The 14,271-nt window shown below is 33.4% G+C and overlaps 2 protein-coding genes across 2 annotated transcripts; both read left to right on the top strand.

Moving 5' to 3' along the window:
* The first annotated feature begins 917 nt into the window (after positions 1 to 917).
* On the top strand, positions 918 to 5,025 carry LOC145318418 (uncharacterized). The gene is made up of 4 exons (XM_080159704.1): positions 918 to 1,000; positions 3,424 to 3,564; positions 3,997 to 4,079; positions 4,195 to 5,025. The coding sequence occupies exons 1-4, from the start codon at positions 919 to 921 to the stop codon at positions 5,023 to 5,025; spliced, it is 1,137 nt and encodes a 378-aa protein (XP_080015830.1). The 5' UTR covers position 918.
* A 294-nt stretch (positions 5,026 to 5,319) lies between these two features.
* Positions 5,320 to 13,430, top strand: LOC145318417 (serine protease 33-like). Its single transcript, XM_080159703.1, has 14 exons — positions 5,320 to 5,438; positions 5,784 to 5,863; positions 7,547 to 7,592; positions 8,133 to 8,262; positions 8,593 to 8,656; positions 9,093 to 9,199; positions 9,815 to 9,898; positions 10,060 to 10,104; positions 10,948 to 11,085; positions 11,485 to 11,555; positions 12,119 to 12,171; positions 12,390 to 12,512; positions 12,762 to 12,915; positions 13,214 to 13,430. The coding sequence occupies exons 1-14, from the start codon at positions 5,320 to 5,322 to the stop codon at positions 13,428 to 13,430; spliced, it is 1,431 nt and encodes a 476-aa protein (XP_080015829.1).
* Positions 13,431 to 14,271: the final 841 nt, after the last annotated feature.

Here is a 14,271-nt window from a genome sequence, read left to right as displayed (position 1 = left end):
TAAATCTTGCCTTTGGTAAAGGGTACAATATGAGGAAGAAAGGGTTGTTGATTATAAGACACTGTCCTCTCCATCCCTGGGTATTTAAGATTGGTTCCCCACCCGCCCTGAAACCTTGCTGTAAAACTTCTTAGTTTCTTATGTATCAGGGTCAACACAAGTACACTACATATACATATATACGTGATTAATAAGATTATAAACATTGTGCTTTAATAATAAAACAAAAATAGTTATAGTTCATGTGAATAATTTAAAATGAGTGAATTTTTATAGACTATTAGAACAAAATAAAGGAATGACAATTAGCTTTATTTTTACAAAAAAAAAAAAAAAAAAAATAAAAGGATAATTATAGGCTTTTGTTTTTTGTTAATCTTGGGTTGGTATTCAAAGCAAAACATAATAGTTATTTATACAATACGATGCTATACATGATTTTTCAGTTCAACTCCAGAAGATATTAATCGGTTTCCAAGCTATACCGGAAAATATCTTGTTTCATTGAGTTTCAATTTCTGAAATAACCTATATACTAAAGTAATAAATGTACGACGTACGTCCGTTTGGAAGAATGTCAAGTAGGATCTCAGAAACCTTTTAACTGATCAGACCACCATGTTTAAGGAAATTGTAGTATAGTTTTTATGATACCATGATAGGGGTATGTTCAACACCTATGCGAAATATAGCCCTGAGGATAAAAATATCTCAAATTTTTTAAAACTTCAAAAAAAAAACCCACAAGTACAAATATCTAAAGTAAAATCCATCAACAGCTCAATTTTCCACAAAAAAATAAAACAGACTAAGCATAAGTATCAAACAGCTTATATGAAATTAAATTTTTTTCAATGCATAACCTGTTTTGCTATTTGAAGCCATAAATTTAAGATAATTGTTATTATAATAGTGGCCATGACTTTCAAAGTTGTTTGCGTACTTTTTCTACTCTTAACAGACACTTCAACTTCATATAAAATAATCAACACAAGAAAAGGTAAAACCATTGTTATTTCCATGGCTCGGCAGCAGTGCGTCAGCTGTGACTAAGCCTCCATTTTAAACCCATTTGGATGCTTTGATATTGTTTTAAAAAAGGAATTGCCTTTTTTTGGCCAGGTTTAGACTATAAAATGGTAAAAGGTTGATTTCCTTGAGGCTTTATAGCGGCTGATGCGCGGCTACCCAGCCAGAATTTTGTCCATAAGGACCTATTGAAGCTTCACCTTTAGAAGCTTTGCTTTTTTATAGACATTATGGGAAATTGTAGATTACATATTAAGCCCACTCCCTAGAACATACATAAAGCTTTCTTAAGAAAAATAGTCCATTTGGATCAGTCAATTTTGGGATCTTTTGTTTTAAACAAAAAGGCGCAATTTATTGTAAGGAATACTTAAAGTTAAGGACATGCGCGTATTCAGAGATTTTTCAAACAGAGGAAAATGGAAAGGAAATTGTCAACATTCATTTATTTAAGTGGGAAAACCGCCCCCTACAAATGATTAATTTGCATTGATTTCTAGGCAATTGTTCATTTTTTTTTGGTCAAACCTTAATTGAACAATTAATTTTGTGTTCCTTATTAATTTTTCTAGGCTTCTATTTTTAGACACAAACTATTCCATGTTTTGTTTAGTTTTCTTAAAATATTCTTTTCAAATGTGTTACAAAAAAAAGTTAATCAAGAGTAGCTCTGCGTTATTAAACAAGGATGACAACATCCATTAGTAGCGAAACTCAAAAAAATTACAAACGGACAAAGTGTCCATTAAAGCAAATATTGAGTCATAACAAAGAAAAGTAAATAGAGAGAAAAGGACCCAGAGATAATCACAAAAACTATAAAAATAAGTATTTTTTGTCTTTTTAACACAGGCGGCAAAAAATATCGTATAGACTATAGTATACTTGTGAATAGGTCATAGGAATCTTTACTGAGAAGTGTTTATCTTAATTAACAGCCGAGAAAAACTCTTTTCCACCTCTCCGTTACTGACTGACCAACAGAATTATAGAGTAGCTTCGCTATAAAATTTTTTTTAGGTCAAAGAAACTGAGAGTTTTTTTAATGAAAGTGAAAATTATGGTATCTGTTAGATAAGATATTTCTATTTTATTCATGGAAAAGGGAATAGCCGTAATGATTTCTTAGACTATATAAACCCACATATATATCCGGGAAGGGATGTATGTGGAATAAACACAAATAAAATAAACATAGAAGACCTAGATCCCCATTCATTAAATTGGACCATTCAAAACACAGTGTATAGTAATGATCCGGCCATATTGGTTAGAGCGTGTACATATTTCGGTAAGAAATGGCTTTTAGCCATGGAAACTATATAGCACAATAATTATATCGCTCGTAATTGATTGTAATGAATTAATTATGTGTGACTAAATATAACAACATTTTCGTAATGCTAGAAATTTTTTTAAGATGAAAGGTTTAAAGTATCTGAGAGTCCATCTAGGTTAATAAATCTATTACCAATATCTACTTAACTTTGATGTATTTTCTGCTTTATAAAATTTTGCACTTTCGTGTTCTTTAAAAATATTGTAATACTGAGCTATTTTGAAGTTTGAGTTTGGGGGAAATTTTTCTTTTTAAAAACTTTGGGTACCAACTCCTTTGTCCCTGGTTACATGTGAAAATGTCTGATAACCAAATATCATGCAACATATTTCATTATAATTGAATTTTAAGCCAAATGTACAGGTCACAAATGAATAAATTACGTTTTATGAATATAGTTTTAAGGTTAACCCTTGAACATAGTTTTCTTTAAATATGCCTAAAAATTATTATCATACGCCGGGGTTTAAGAAAGTTTTTTTTAAATCTAGACGATTACAGAAAAATTCCAATTTATTTTTTTATTATTTCAAATCAGAAAAAAAAGTTAAAATTCGAAAATTGGGGAATAGTCCCTTTCGTAACATTATGGGGCATAAGGGGCTTTGAAATGGCTTTTTTTATATGTTATTTTAGGCTAGGTTAGGTTATATTGGGTTAGGTGATTGGCCACGCAGGGGCTATAAATAGGAGAAAAGGTACTGTGAAAAATACGAAGAATCGGTCCAGAAGGAGCGATGTTACGAAAGGGACTATACCCGAAAATTGTTATTCTATGAGTCAGTTTGTCGTTAATTCTCCTTATATAAGGAGAAAATACAAGACAAATTGAGAATTGCCAAAATCTTTCTTATAAGCGTACATTTTTTCAATACATAGAAATGTTACTAAATGGTTTATTGCGGCATTATATCTGATAATCAAACCTTTGATTAAATTACTTTTATTTTTAGTCCCTAATTGTGCCTAGAAATGATATGTGCATTTTTTGATTTATTTTTAATATAAGGATGCGGAAGTGTTAGTAGCAGGTCAATTAAATGAATATTTTCTAGGTCGAGACTTTAGACCCATTTATGTTCCATTACAACCAAGAATTAATTATGAAACAGTGACACAAGATTTTATTATTTCAACAACAACAAGTAGCACCACTGATAAATCAACAGATCAACAACTAAATATTTTGAAACAAGGTAAAACAATTTTTATAGGAATTTAAAAGAAATAATTATAAAAAATTGTTTTAAAAATCAATTAGATTGGAATTATCAAAAAGTCTCTTAAACGCGTGTAAAGAAAACAGTGAAACTAATCAAAGGAGAAAATTATGTAGGTTTCAATATTTAAACACACGTTCTCTCATTAGTTGGCTTGAAATCTTTTGTTAAATCTTGTTGATAGCAGTGTTTAAACTTTTCAAATAATAATTTCAATATGCACAGGGATAAATTTGCTTGTGATCATTTATTGTTGATTGTCTTAACACTGGGCAAGACTACATAGTTAAGATAGTTTTGTATAATTCCTTCCAGTCTTTGCATTTGCAAAAATTTGACACAAGATTAATAATGTTTAAGATCCTAAGATTTAACAACTTACTTCAAGTGTTTTTCTTTGTTATTAAGATGTATCAAATTCTGAACCTGGAATAACAATTGTCACCTCTCCATCAGTTTCCATCAAAAATTCGTCAAAACCAAAAGTTGAGGTAAATCATCAGCAGAATTCTAAATAATAATGCGGATTTTTTCCTATAAAGTTTAGCTTTCATTATTTTTTAAAAATCACTCCTATATGATATTTCCTCTAAATATGCTTTTTAGGCTATGTGGGCAGATGAAATCGATGAGCAATTACTTCCATTAAGCTGGAAATCAGATTCAAATGAAACTACACCAAAAACAGATAATCATGAACAAATAACAATAGAACAGACAAATGCTGAAGATTTGAATCCTGAAAGTTTAAACGCTGACAAATCTGATAATGAGTTAAATGCTAATTATGTTTATGATAACTCAAATGCTAATGAAATGAATGATGATAATTCAAGCACCAATGATTTAGTTGATGACTCAAAGATTATGAGTGACACTGAAAACACAGAATATGAAAGATATAATGCTAAGGACAGCATACAGTCAGTTCATTTTAGCTTCTCAGATGTTGGAAACTTTGCCTTCCAAAAGACTGCCGACAAAACTGAATTTTTGAATAGTGTTGCTGCTCAACCCAGCACTAAAATTGATTTAAAAATAAACAATGATGACAGTGTATCCACTCTAGACAGAGTCACATTTAATTTTGTAAATAATGATGACAATCATGAAATGGTAAATGAAAAATCTGATGCTATTAAAGAACATGAATGGAACATAAAAGATGATGTCATTAACAATAAAGATTTCAATAATGACCACAATAAAGAAAATGAGTACATGAGTCAAGTAACAAATATTGAACCAAGACCAAATTATCTTGATGAAAATGGGAATGTTGTAACAAGTGAATGGTTGAAAGAGATAGAATTGCGAAGAAGTCTGTCATCTGACCAAGAATCTCTCTATCAAGCTGGTGCAGACAAACTTCAGCCAAGAGTGGGTCAATCTGACATTTTAGGAAAATATACATTCATTTCATTTCAATTCCAGTAATTCGCGCAACATTTTTTTTGTGGTATGCATTAAGCGGTCTTATGAACTATTTGGTAAATGTTATGTTACATGGACAATATTCTTCAAAAGCAGCGCACTATCAACAATATTATATGCACTAAAAAGGTTTGTAAACTAATAAGTGTCTAATAAACAGTAACCTCCCAAAAAATAGTAACAAACCTTCCTTAGACCCATGAAAAGCTTCACTGTAAAGGAAAACCATATCGGTTCAGCGGTTCTTGTGTCAATAGGAATGTCATTATCCATAGTTTTGTCACTAAAAACTAATGAATGTATTTATCCTTGATAGCCGAGGAAACAGGGATTGTTGAGGGTAAACAGGAGATAAAAAATACCACCCAAACTCGGCAGCTTGAAGTTGTTGCCTTCCCCGTTGGAATTGCTATAGGAATAGTTTTCACAAAAATATACAAGGCGTCTTACATAAAATAATAGGTATAACTATAACAAGGACATCCAAGTTCTTGATTTTAGAAATGGAAACTAAATATCAATAGGACAATGTAAAAAAAATTACCTAATTTGTAAAAACTAAGCGCTTTGACCTGTCACAGGAAACTTTTGTTTGGAGGAAGTGTACTCACCCTTAAAATATAATGGAACAAAAATGAAATCAGACTCTATAAAATACTATATTTGAAAAGCCCATTTTCCAGCCATTTAAGGTTATTGTAATAAATTATTGATATTAATTTTGATTTAATTAATAATTGTGACAACTATGTGCTGGCAGGCACTATTGGAGCACTGCTGTTACCAACATTATTCTCTACAACTACAACAACAACCACACAGGCTCCCTCTGCAGGCTCAGGTAAATATTGGAGCACTGTTGTTACCAACATTATTCTCTACAACTACAACAACAACCACACAGGCTCCCTCTGCTAGCTCAGGTAAATATTGGAGCACTGCTGTTATCAACATTATTCTCTACAACTACAACAACAACCACACAGGCTCCCTCTGCAGGCTCAGGTAAATATTGGAGCACTGTTGTTACCAACATTATTCTCTACAACTACAACAACAACCACACAGGCTCCCTATGCAAGCTCAGGTAAATATTGAAGCACTGCTGTTACCAACATTATTCTCTACAACTACAACAACAACCACACAGGCTCTCTATGCAAGCTCAGGTAAATATTGGAGCACTGTTGTTATCAACATTACTCTCTACAACTACAACAACAACCACACAGGCTCCCTCTGCAGGCTCAGGTAAATATTGGAGCACTGCTGTTACCAACATTATTCTCTACAACTACAACAACAACCACACAGGCTCCCTATGCAAGCTCAGGTAAATATTGGAGCACTGCTGTTACCAACATTATTCTCTACAACTACAACAACAACCACACAGGCTCCCTCTGGAGGCTCAGGTAAATATTGTAGCACTGTTGTTACCAACATTATTCTCTACAAATACAAAAACAACCACACAGGCTCCCTCTGCAGGCTCAGGTAATTATTGGAGCACTGTTGTTATCAACATTATTCTCTACAACTACAACAACAACCACACAGGCTCCCTTTGCAGGCTCAGGTAAATATTGTAGCACTGTTGTTACCAACATTATTCTCTACAACTACAACAACAACCACACAGGCTCCCTATGCAAGCTCAGGTAAATATTGTAGCACTGTTGTTACCAACATTATTCTCTACAACTACAACAACAACCACACAGGCTCCCTCTGCAGGCTCAGGTAAATATTGGAGCACTGCTGTTACCAACATTATTCTCTACAACTACAACAACAACCACACAGGCTCCCTCTGCAGGCTCAGGTAAATATTGGAGCACTGCTGTTACCAACATTATTCTCTACAACTACAACAACAACCACAAAGGCTCCCACTTTTAGCTCAGGTAAATATTGGAGCACTGTTGTTATCAACATTATTCTCTACAACTACAACAACAACCACACAGGCACCCTCTGCAGGCTCAGGTAAATATTGGAGCACTGCTGTTACCAACATTATTCTCTACAACTACAACAACAACCACACAGGCTCCCTCTGCAGGCTCAGGTAAATATTGGAGCACTGCTGTTACCAACATTATTCCCTACAACTACAACAACAACCACACAGGCTCCCTCTGCAAGCTCAGGTAAATATAATATTGTAGCACTGCTGTTACCAACATTATTCTCTACAACAACAACACAGCCTTCCTCTGTAAAACGAGACTGGGAATGTCAAGCTGAAAGTTTCATCATAATGAAAATTTGGAAAATGTAACAGCAAATGACCGAAGAGTGTAGAATTCTTTCTTAAATCTAGAAGCAGCTAAAAGCTGCATAGAAGCAGTCCGACAGCCATGGATAGTTTATACTTAAATAAGCTCCTCAATGATGGGAATGTTGGCAAGACATGTCAGCCGTCTATCTTAAATAGGAGCCGAGAAAATCGCGTTTAAATTTTGAAAATTTAAGTTGTGCTCTTGTTTTGTTAGTTTTCATCCTTGTTTTCTTATCATAGGAAGTAGCAGTAGTAATAGCGGCAGTAGTAGCAGCAGTGGTAGCAGGTATTTTTTATTCAATATCAATTAAGGATTTAAAAATTTTCTGACGCTTCGCACCTTAATTTAATCTGATTAATTTTCATTGGATTAGAATAGCCATACTGAAAAATCAAGTAACGTATTTTCCACGGAAAACAAAATATCAGAGAAAAAGGAATGTGATTCTAACAAACAATTCTAAGTGAAAATCTCCCCCACAACCCCCTTTTATTATTTCTCCCCCTTCTTACCCACTCCTCTTCAGTTACATTAAACAAGTTTACGCCAACAAAATATTTAATTTTCGGCAATTTTAAATGTAATTATTTGGCTGCATAGAAGCCTCTGATGAAATATAAACACAGAATTAATACCATTTTTATTGTACGGGCTTTCACTTCATCAGTGCAAAAACAAACATAAATTGACCCTATTTTTTTTTATTTTACTGTCCGCGGAATGAGTATCAAATTTGTTAGTATATAAGGTGATATCTATCTCACTTTTTGACTCTTTTGATTTTATGACAAACATAATATATAAAGCTAATTCTTTTACAACTAGCGGAGATGCTATACCTGACCCTCCCAACAGTATTGACGAGGCTATAGAACTTACTCAGATAGAGGATACTGAACCTAAACAGTTCCTGGAAGATTTTGAAGATTGCGGCATCAAGGGGTCAGGAACTAGGGTAGGTTGATTGATTGCCAGCAAAGCTACTCTACATGTCTATAATTTAAAGTTGATTAAGGCATCTTAGAATTGTCTTATCGATTTCAAACATGTTATGCTGATTCCTGTAACAGTAAGAAACAGGTTAGAAAGAGTAGCAACTCAATAATCATTAGCCTCAAACTACATATAATTTTTGGCTTAAAAAATAATTTCTAAGTGATATAATCATAATATTTTTAGGAGTAGGGATTCCTATGAACTTCAGGCATATTCATATTTTTAATTCATTAATCATCGCTTTTCAGGGCCCTCACTTTTATATGCAAATAATTCTTTTAATTCATAGGTTATTGGTGGATCTGAAATTGTAGAACATGAATATCCCTGGCTCTGCTCATTAAAATACAAGGAATGGCCAATTTAAAATAATTTAACGCTGAAAGGCTGTAAAAGTTGGTCTTTTAAATTTTTAGGCGGTTTACCTTGAAGTGCCTAATCGAGCAAAGAAAAAGCCCCCATCACATTATTTTGACATATATTTGAAAAATAAGAGGGTTTTATTTTTTGTTTAGTGCACCGTAGGTATAGGCCTCGCAGAGTTAGGGCCTCCGGCAGGGGTTAGTCATTGAGAAAAAAAAATACCCCCCCCCCCCCTCCTTAATTCAATTTATTTCAAAATAAAGGAGGTAGGGGTTTTATGCTCGCTAGGCACTATGAGGAGATCACCAATTATTGTTAAAATAAAATAGGCTATAATACACTGTTGCTTTATTAGGGCTAGGCAGTCGCTTATGACTTAAATAACCAACATAGTGTATATTACAATTGACTATTCCCAACCGCAGGGATTCCATATTTGTGGGATAACATTATTATCTGGACCTCCACATAATACCATCCTTGTTGGAGCAGCTCACTGTTATACTGTTGGAGATAATCCTTCTAATTATGAGGTAATTAAAATTACAAATCCTATTCGTATCCGACAAACCCCATATTGTTGTGACGTCATAAATTTTGGGATAGGAGAAGGGAAGGGAAGAAGAAAATCTCTTCAAAGGAGATGGGAGAAATAGGTTTCTCCTTTTCCTCTCCCGAAATTTATAACGTCACAACAGGATAATATGGACTTTGTCATATCCGCAGAATTAAAACCTGTTCTTAGTAATACTGAAAAATCATGTATCGTATCGTATGAAAAGATATTTTACTCTTAAAATGAAATAAAAATTATAGGTATATTCCCTGTTATGTTGGCCCAGACCTTTATTTCCAGGGTGTTAGGTATTCAAACACCTAACAGACAACCAACAATTTAATTGGATTTTAATTGGCAAAGCCGTGTAGAAAGGGGGCGTATCCACCCCCCTGCCAAAATAAAATGGAATTGAATACACCCCCCTAAGTGTTCAACCCCTGGAAAAGTGTCTCCACCTCCTTTATACAGCCAAGGGGGGTTAAAAGTTAAAAAAGAATACATCCCCTTTAAATTTTAATGTTTTAAGCCATTGCGACAGGGTTTAACAATTTCTTTTGAGACGAGCAAATAACTAATATTAATCTGTCAGGTAACTTGTGGTGAGCACAGTTTACAAGGGAAGGATAAGTATCAGGTCAACATGAAGGTCACCAGTGTTCAAGTTCATCCCAGGAAAACATACATAATCAACAAGGATGTACAAGTCCATGACGAATAATTATCATGCAGATATATTATGAAATATAGTCATAAGCATGTTAAAACCGATATAAAGATATACAGGAATAAGCTAAAAAATTTTCTTTATATATATCATGTATGTATAAATGTAGGTATATTGATGCATCGTCTAGTGGTTATGATATTGCAGTTTACAAGGTATGTTCAATGCTTTTTTCATCTGAGCTATGTAAAGTTGTTTATTGCATCGTATTATAGACAGCTTTTCGTGGATAGTAAAATAAAAAATTATAAAAATAATCCCAGCTTTGTTAAATCGTCTAGTGGATATGATATTGCTGTTTACAAGGTATGTTCAATGCTTTTTTTTATCTAAGCTATGTAAAGTTGTTTATTGCATCGTATTATAGACAGCTTTTCGCAGATAGTAAAATGAAAACTTATAAATATAATCCCAGCTTTGTTAAATCTTAAGTGATAAAGACAATGAACGATAAATTGATGTACATCTCCAATTATGAAAAACAAAATTACTTCTTCTGTAAAATAAAATTATTGGTTGTTATAATTTTTTTTACACTGCTAGTGAAAATCAACAATTTAAGATTTAATAAAAAGTACCAAAAGACAAGTCTTTCAACCTTAAAGTTTATAAAACTTTGGATGCCAGTATAATTTACATTCCAATGTTCCCTCCCTAACTGTTTTTCAGTGGGTGATACGCCCACTCACCATTATGTGTCCTTCTGTAAACTAAAGGATTGTTCAGTGTGGCTTCAAAACCAATTAATATCCGCTGGATTACAATCGATTCTCAACCATACTGAAAAATCAAGTATCGTATCGTATTATGGACAATTTACCACGAGTAATAAAATATATATTTTTAAATCAATATCAGCTTTGTTGGTCCGGATCTTCGGGGCTGTAATTAATCTTATCAATTATCTTTTTTAATTACTATCCGCGGAAAGTTGTCTATAAAACGATGAGATAAATAACCAGATAATATTACAAGTAACTTATTTAATTGTTTACTAGGTTAATGATAATCCGCTGAAAGGAAACCTACGACGTGGAAAAGTGTGGCCTGTCTGTCTACCTGAAATTGATAAAGAATATATGGGAGAGAAGACATATGTGGCAGGATGGGGCATCACTAAGACTAAATTTATCAGGGTAATAATAAAATTGTGTTTTTTTCGTGTATTTTCGTAGTTCAACTAAATAATTAAAATACATAGACAATACATTTAAAGGGACTAAGCAATAGAGATGAATCTCCAATGATTACACCCTTCTATAGATTAAAATTATTGATGGTTATTGCTATTTTTAACAAATCAATTAAGATTTAATAAAAGTAACCAAAGATTACTTTGTTTATTGGTATAATTCACATTCCAATGTCCCCTCCCTCGCGTTACATTACACATGACTTCAAGATTAAAAAATAAATTCCAAGAATCTTCAGTCTAATTTTTGTTATTAAGACAAAAAAAGAAAAAGGGTGGCTTGCATGTGGACTTAAGGGTCCTAGGACAAACTTGCTTCAACTTACATAATTTATATTTTAAGGGTACCCGAGTGAATGTGAAAGGTATACCTGACATAGCTAGGCATACATCAGTCACCATCACCGATTGCAGGAATTCAATCAATCAATCAATCAGTATATTCAATTTTAAATTTCCTAATGAAGAAACAGTTCAGATGAAAACAGATTTATGAATCTCCTTCTTTTTAAAATAATGAATTAAATTTAGTTAAACTATAGTACAGTATGGCTTCGAAACCAATTAATATCCACTGGATTAGAAACAATTCTCAGCGATACTGTATTACATCGTGTGAATACTAAATTAATACCAGTTTCTAATAAAAATGAATTCCATTTTTGTTGGCCCGGGCTATCGGCCCCTCGGAATGTCGATATTCTAATGCCATTGGGCCAAATCCTAATATTTTTTTAGTCTAGCAAGGAGTTATGGTTTCTCAATTTATGCAATTGCTTTATATATGTGTAAGGCTATGGAAACCCATTGGCTAGCTTAGAGAATTTAAAAGGATTTGGCTCATTATGACAACATAATTGTTGACATAATCCATATTCCATAATAACTACAAAAATTGGCAGTGTGTATTAATTTGAAACCCTACCAAGAGTATATTTATTTCTCTAATGCTGATTGAAATTGGTTTTATTGTCCAGAGATGCTGACAATTTTGATTATCCAGGAGGACTCATATGCGCATCAGAACCAGGTTTTATTTTATAATCTTCACATAATGTACAAGTTTTATACATCCATTATAATATTTTTCATAATCATAAAGTAACAGGATGTATGTCTGGCGGCTATAACCGTCCAAGGGGGGGGGGGGATTGGGGTGTGTTTGTTTACACCCCTCATGGGAAAGTATGTCCTGGGAAGGTAACTCCATAATTCAAAGATAAAACCCAACTTGCAATGCATATTCAGGGAAGGATTCATGCCAGGGAGACAGCGGAGGTCCTCTGATAGGAGCCTCCAAGTACACGGAAGACGAACCAAGATACTCATGGCTGGGTATTGTCAGCTTTGGAGTGGGTTGTGCTGAGGTAGGTTGCAATAATGCCAGGAACTTACGAGGCCTAACACAGCGTATCTTAGTGGTTAAGACAATGGACGATAAATTTGAATACATCACCAATGATATGTGAAAACGTTAAGAAAATATATAGAGTAGCTTCACTACTAAATGAAAATGCCAATATCAATCTTAACATATTTTCTTTCTTCAAACTATTAGATTGACTTAACTTTTATATATTTAAAGAAAAGTACTGACGCTATTCAATTTTTTTCAGGTAGGATATCCTGGTGCGTACACAAGAACATCCTGTTTCCTTGGCTGGATAGCGGACCAGTTTGGTTTGCGGTCAGACTACACCCCCTCCGGGGAGCATCCTGATTGGTCCACTGATTGCAGCTCTGGCTCCAGCGACAGGAGGATGGCACAACACAGGTAAAGTTTTGTTACTATTTTTTAAAATGCTTTTTTTATTACCACTGTGAATTACTAATTACAAGCGGCTGCGCATCTAACATCTAGGGACTCTCTCCTGAAGGGGATAGAACAGGTCAGAAATATAGCCTAAAACAATCTAAAGTGAAAATAATATAGTCAGAACCATCCTGAATTTCATCGGTTCTGTAGATTTTCGAAATGTTAGGCTACCTACCACAAAACTTACTCCCTACTGTATTATATAATAGGATTAAAACATACTCTATATCTACTTATTTTAAAATTAAATATTTAGGGATAGATACCGACACAACACCTTCCGAAGTTCACTGACAGTTGACGATCAAAATTCCACTGAATTTACCAAGGAGGAACTTGTTACCATTGAAGATTTTCAAGTAGACAATGAGGAATCCATTGAGGATGAAAATAAAGAGGAGAATAAAAAAATAGAAGATGACAAAAAGAATAATAATAATAAAAACAAAGGAATATGTTTAATTCATACGTAAAAATGTAGTAACTTGTAAGAGATGATTGTCCTTAAAGTTTCAAATTTCGTTCTGCCAATTGCTTTTTAAAATTCTTGAAAGTCGAGGTTAAATTGTGCTGAAAAAATGTGATATCTTCCCAACTTTTCCATATTTCAGTTTTATTTACACAATGATTACCTTTATTTAGCCCATTTAGAGGATACAATTAGGGATCTAAAGGGATAAGACAATGGCCAATAAATTGATATATAATAAGCATCCCTAATGATGATACACAAAATATCCCTTCTGTAGATTACAATTGGTGTTTAAAACGTTTCGACACTTAATGAATAAACCTATTAAAAATCAAGTCCCCAACATTGATTAGCAAACGAATAAGAAAACCGTATCACAAAACTTTGGGGACTAGTGTAATAAACAGCCCAATGTCCCCTCCCTGGGATAGATAAATTCTTCGTCTATTATCCTACCACTTAAAAGAAAAACTTAAATTAAACATTAGTAAAAATAGGAAAGCGTGGTAACAAAAATAAAAATAAGAAAAAGAACAATAGAACTACTTCAACAACTACAACTACTACTACCACAACCACTACTACTACAACTACCACAACTACTACAACAACAACAACTACTACTACTACTACTACTACACAGCCGCCTGCATTTGTGTTTGGTTGGCCGCTCAATGGGTTTTTAAAACCTTTCTTTTAAATGTATACATTGCTTGAATATCTATTAATAAATTAAAGTTTATTGTTTTTGATAATTTAAGTACATATTTTTCATCTGTTTAAGTTAGTTGACAATGTTGGTAAATTTAAACTAGTGATGGGAATCCGGATCCGGAAACCGC

The sequence above is a fragment of the Acartia tonsa genome, chromosome 4, assembly GCF_053477335.1.
Source record: "Acartia tonsa isolate MP-2025a chromosome 4, ASM5347733v1, whole genome shotgun sequence".
Taxonomy (NCBI): domain Eukaryota; kingdom Metazoa; phylum Arthropoda; class Copepoda; order Calanoida; family Acartiidae; genus Acartia; species Acartia tonsa.
Note: the sequence above shows the minus strand (reverse complement) of the source record. Positions and strands in the feature narration are given on the sequence as shown.

Excerpts from the sequence above, each read along its gene's own strand:
- LOC145318418 (XM_080159704.1), top strand. The coding sequence starts at position 919 with ATGACTTTCAAAGTTGTTTGCGTACTTTTTCTACTCTTAACAGACACT. Across the intron at positions 3,565-3,996 it reads ACTAAATATTTTGAAACAAG|ATGTATCAAATTCTGAACCT; the intron begins GTAAAACAATTT and ends TTTGTTATTAAG. Across the intron at positions 4,080-4,194 it reads CGTCAAAACCAAAAGTTGAG|GCTATGTGGGCAGATGAAAT; the intron begins GTAAATCATCAG and ends TATGCTTTTTAG.
- LOC145318417 (XM_080159703.1), top strand. The coding sequence starts at position 5,320 with ATGTATTTATCCTTGATAGCCGAGGAAACAGGGATTGTTGAGGGTAAA. Across the intron at positions 8,657-9,092 it reads CTGCTCATTAAAATACAAGG|GATTCCATATTTGTGGGATA; the intron begins AATGGCCAATTT and ends CCCAACCGCAGG. Across the intron at positions 11,086-11,484 it reads CTAAGACTAAATTTATCAGG|GGTACCCGAGTGAATGTGAA; the intron begins GTAATAATAAAA and ends TTATATTTTAAG.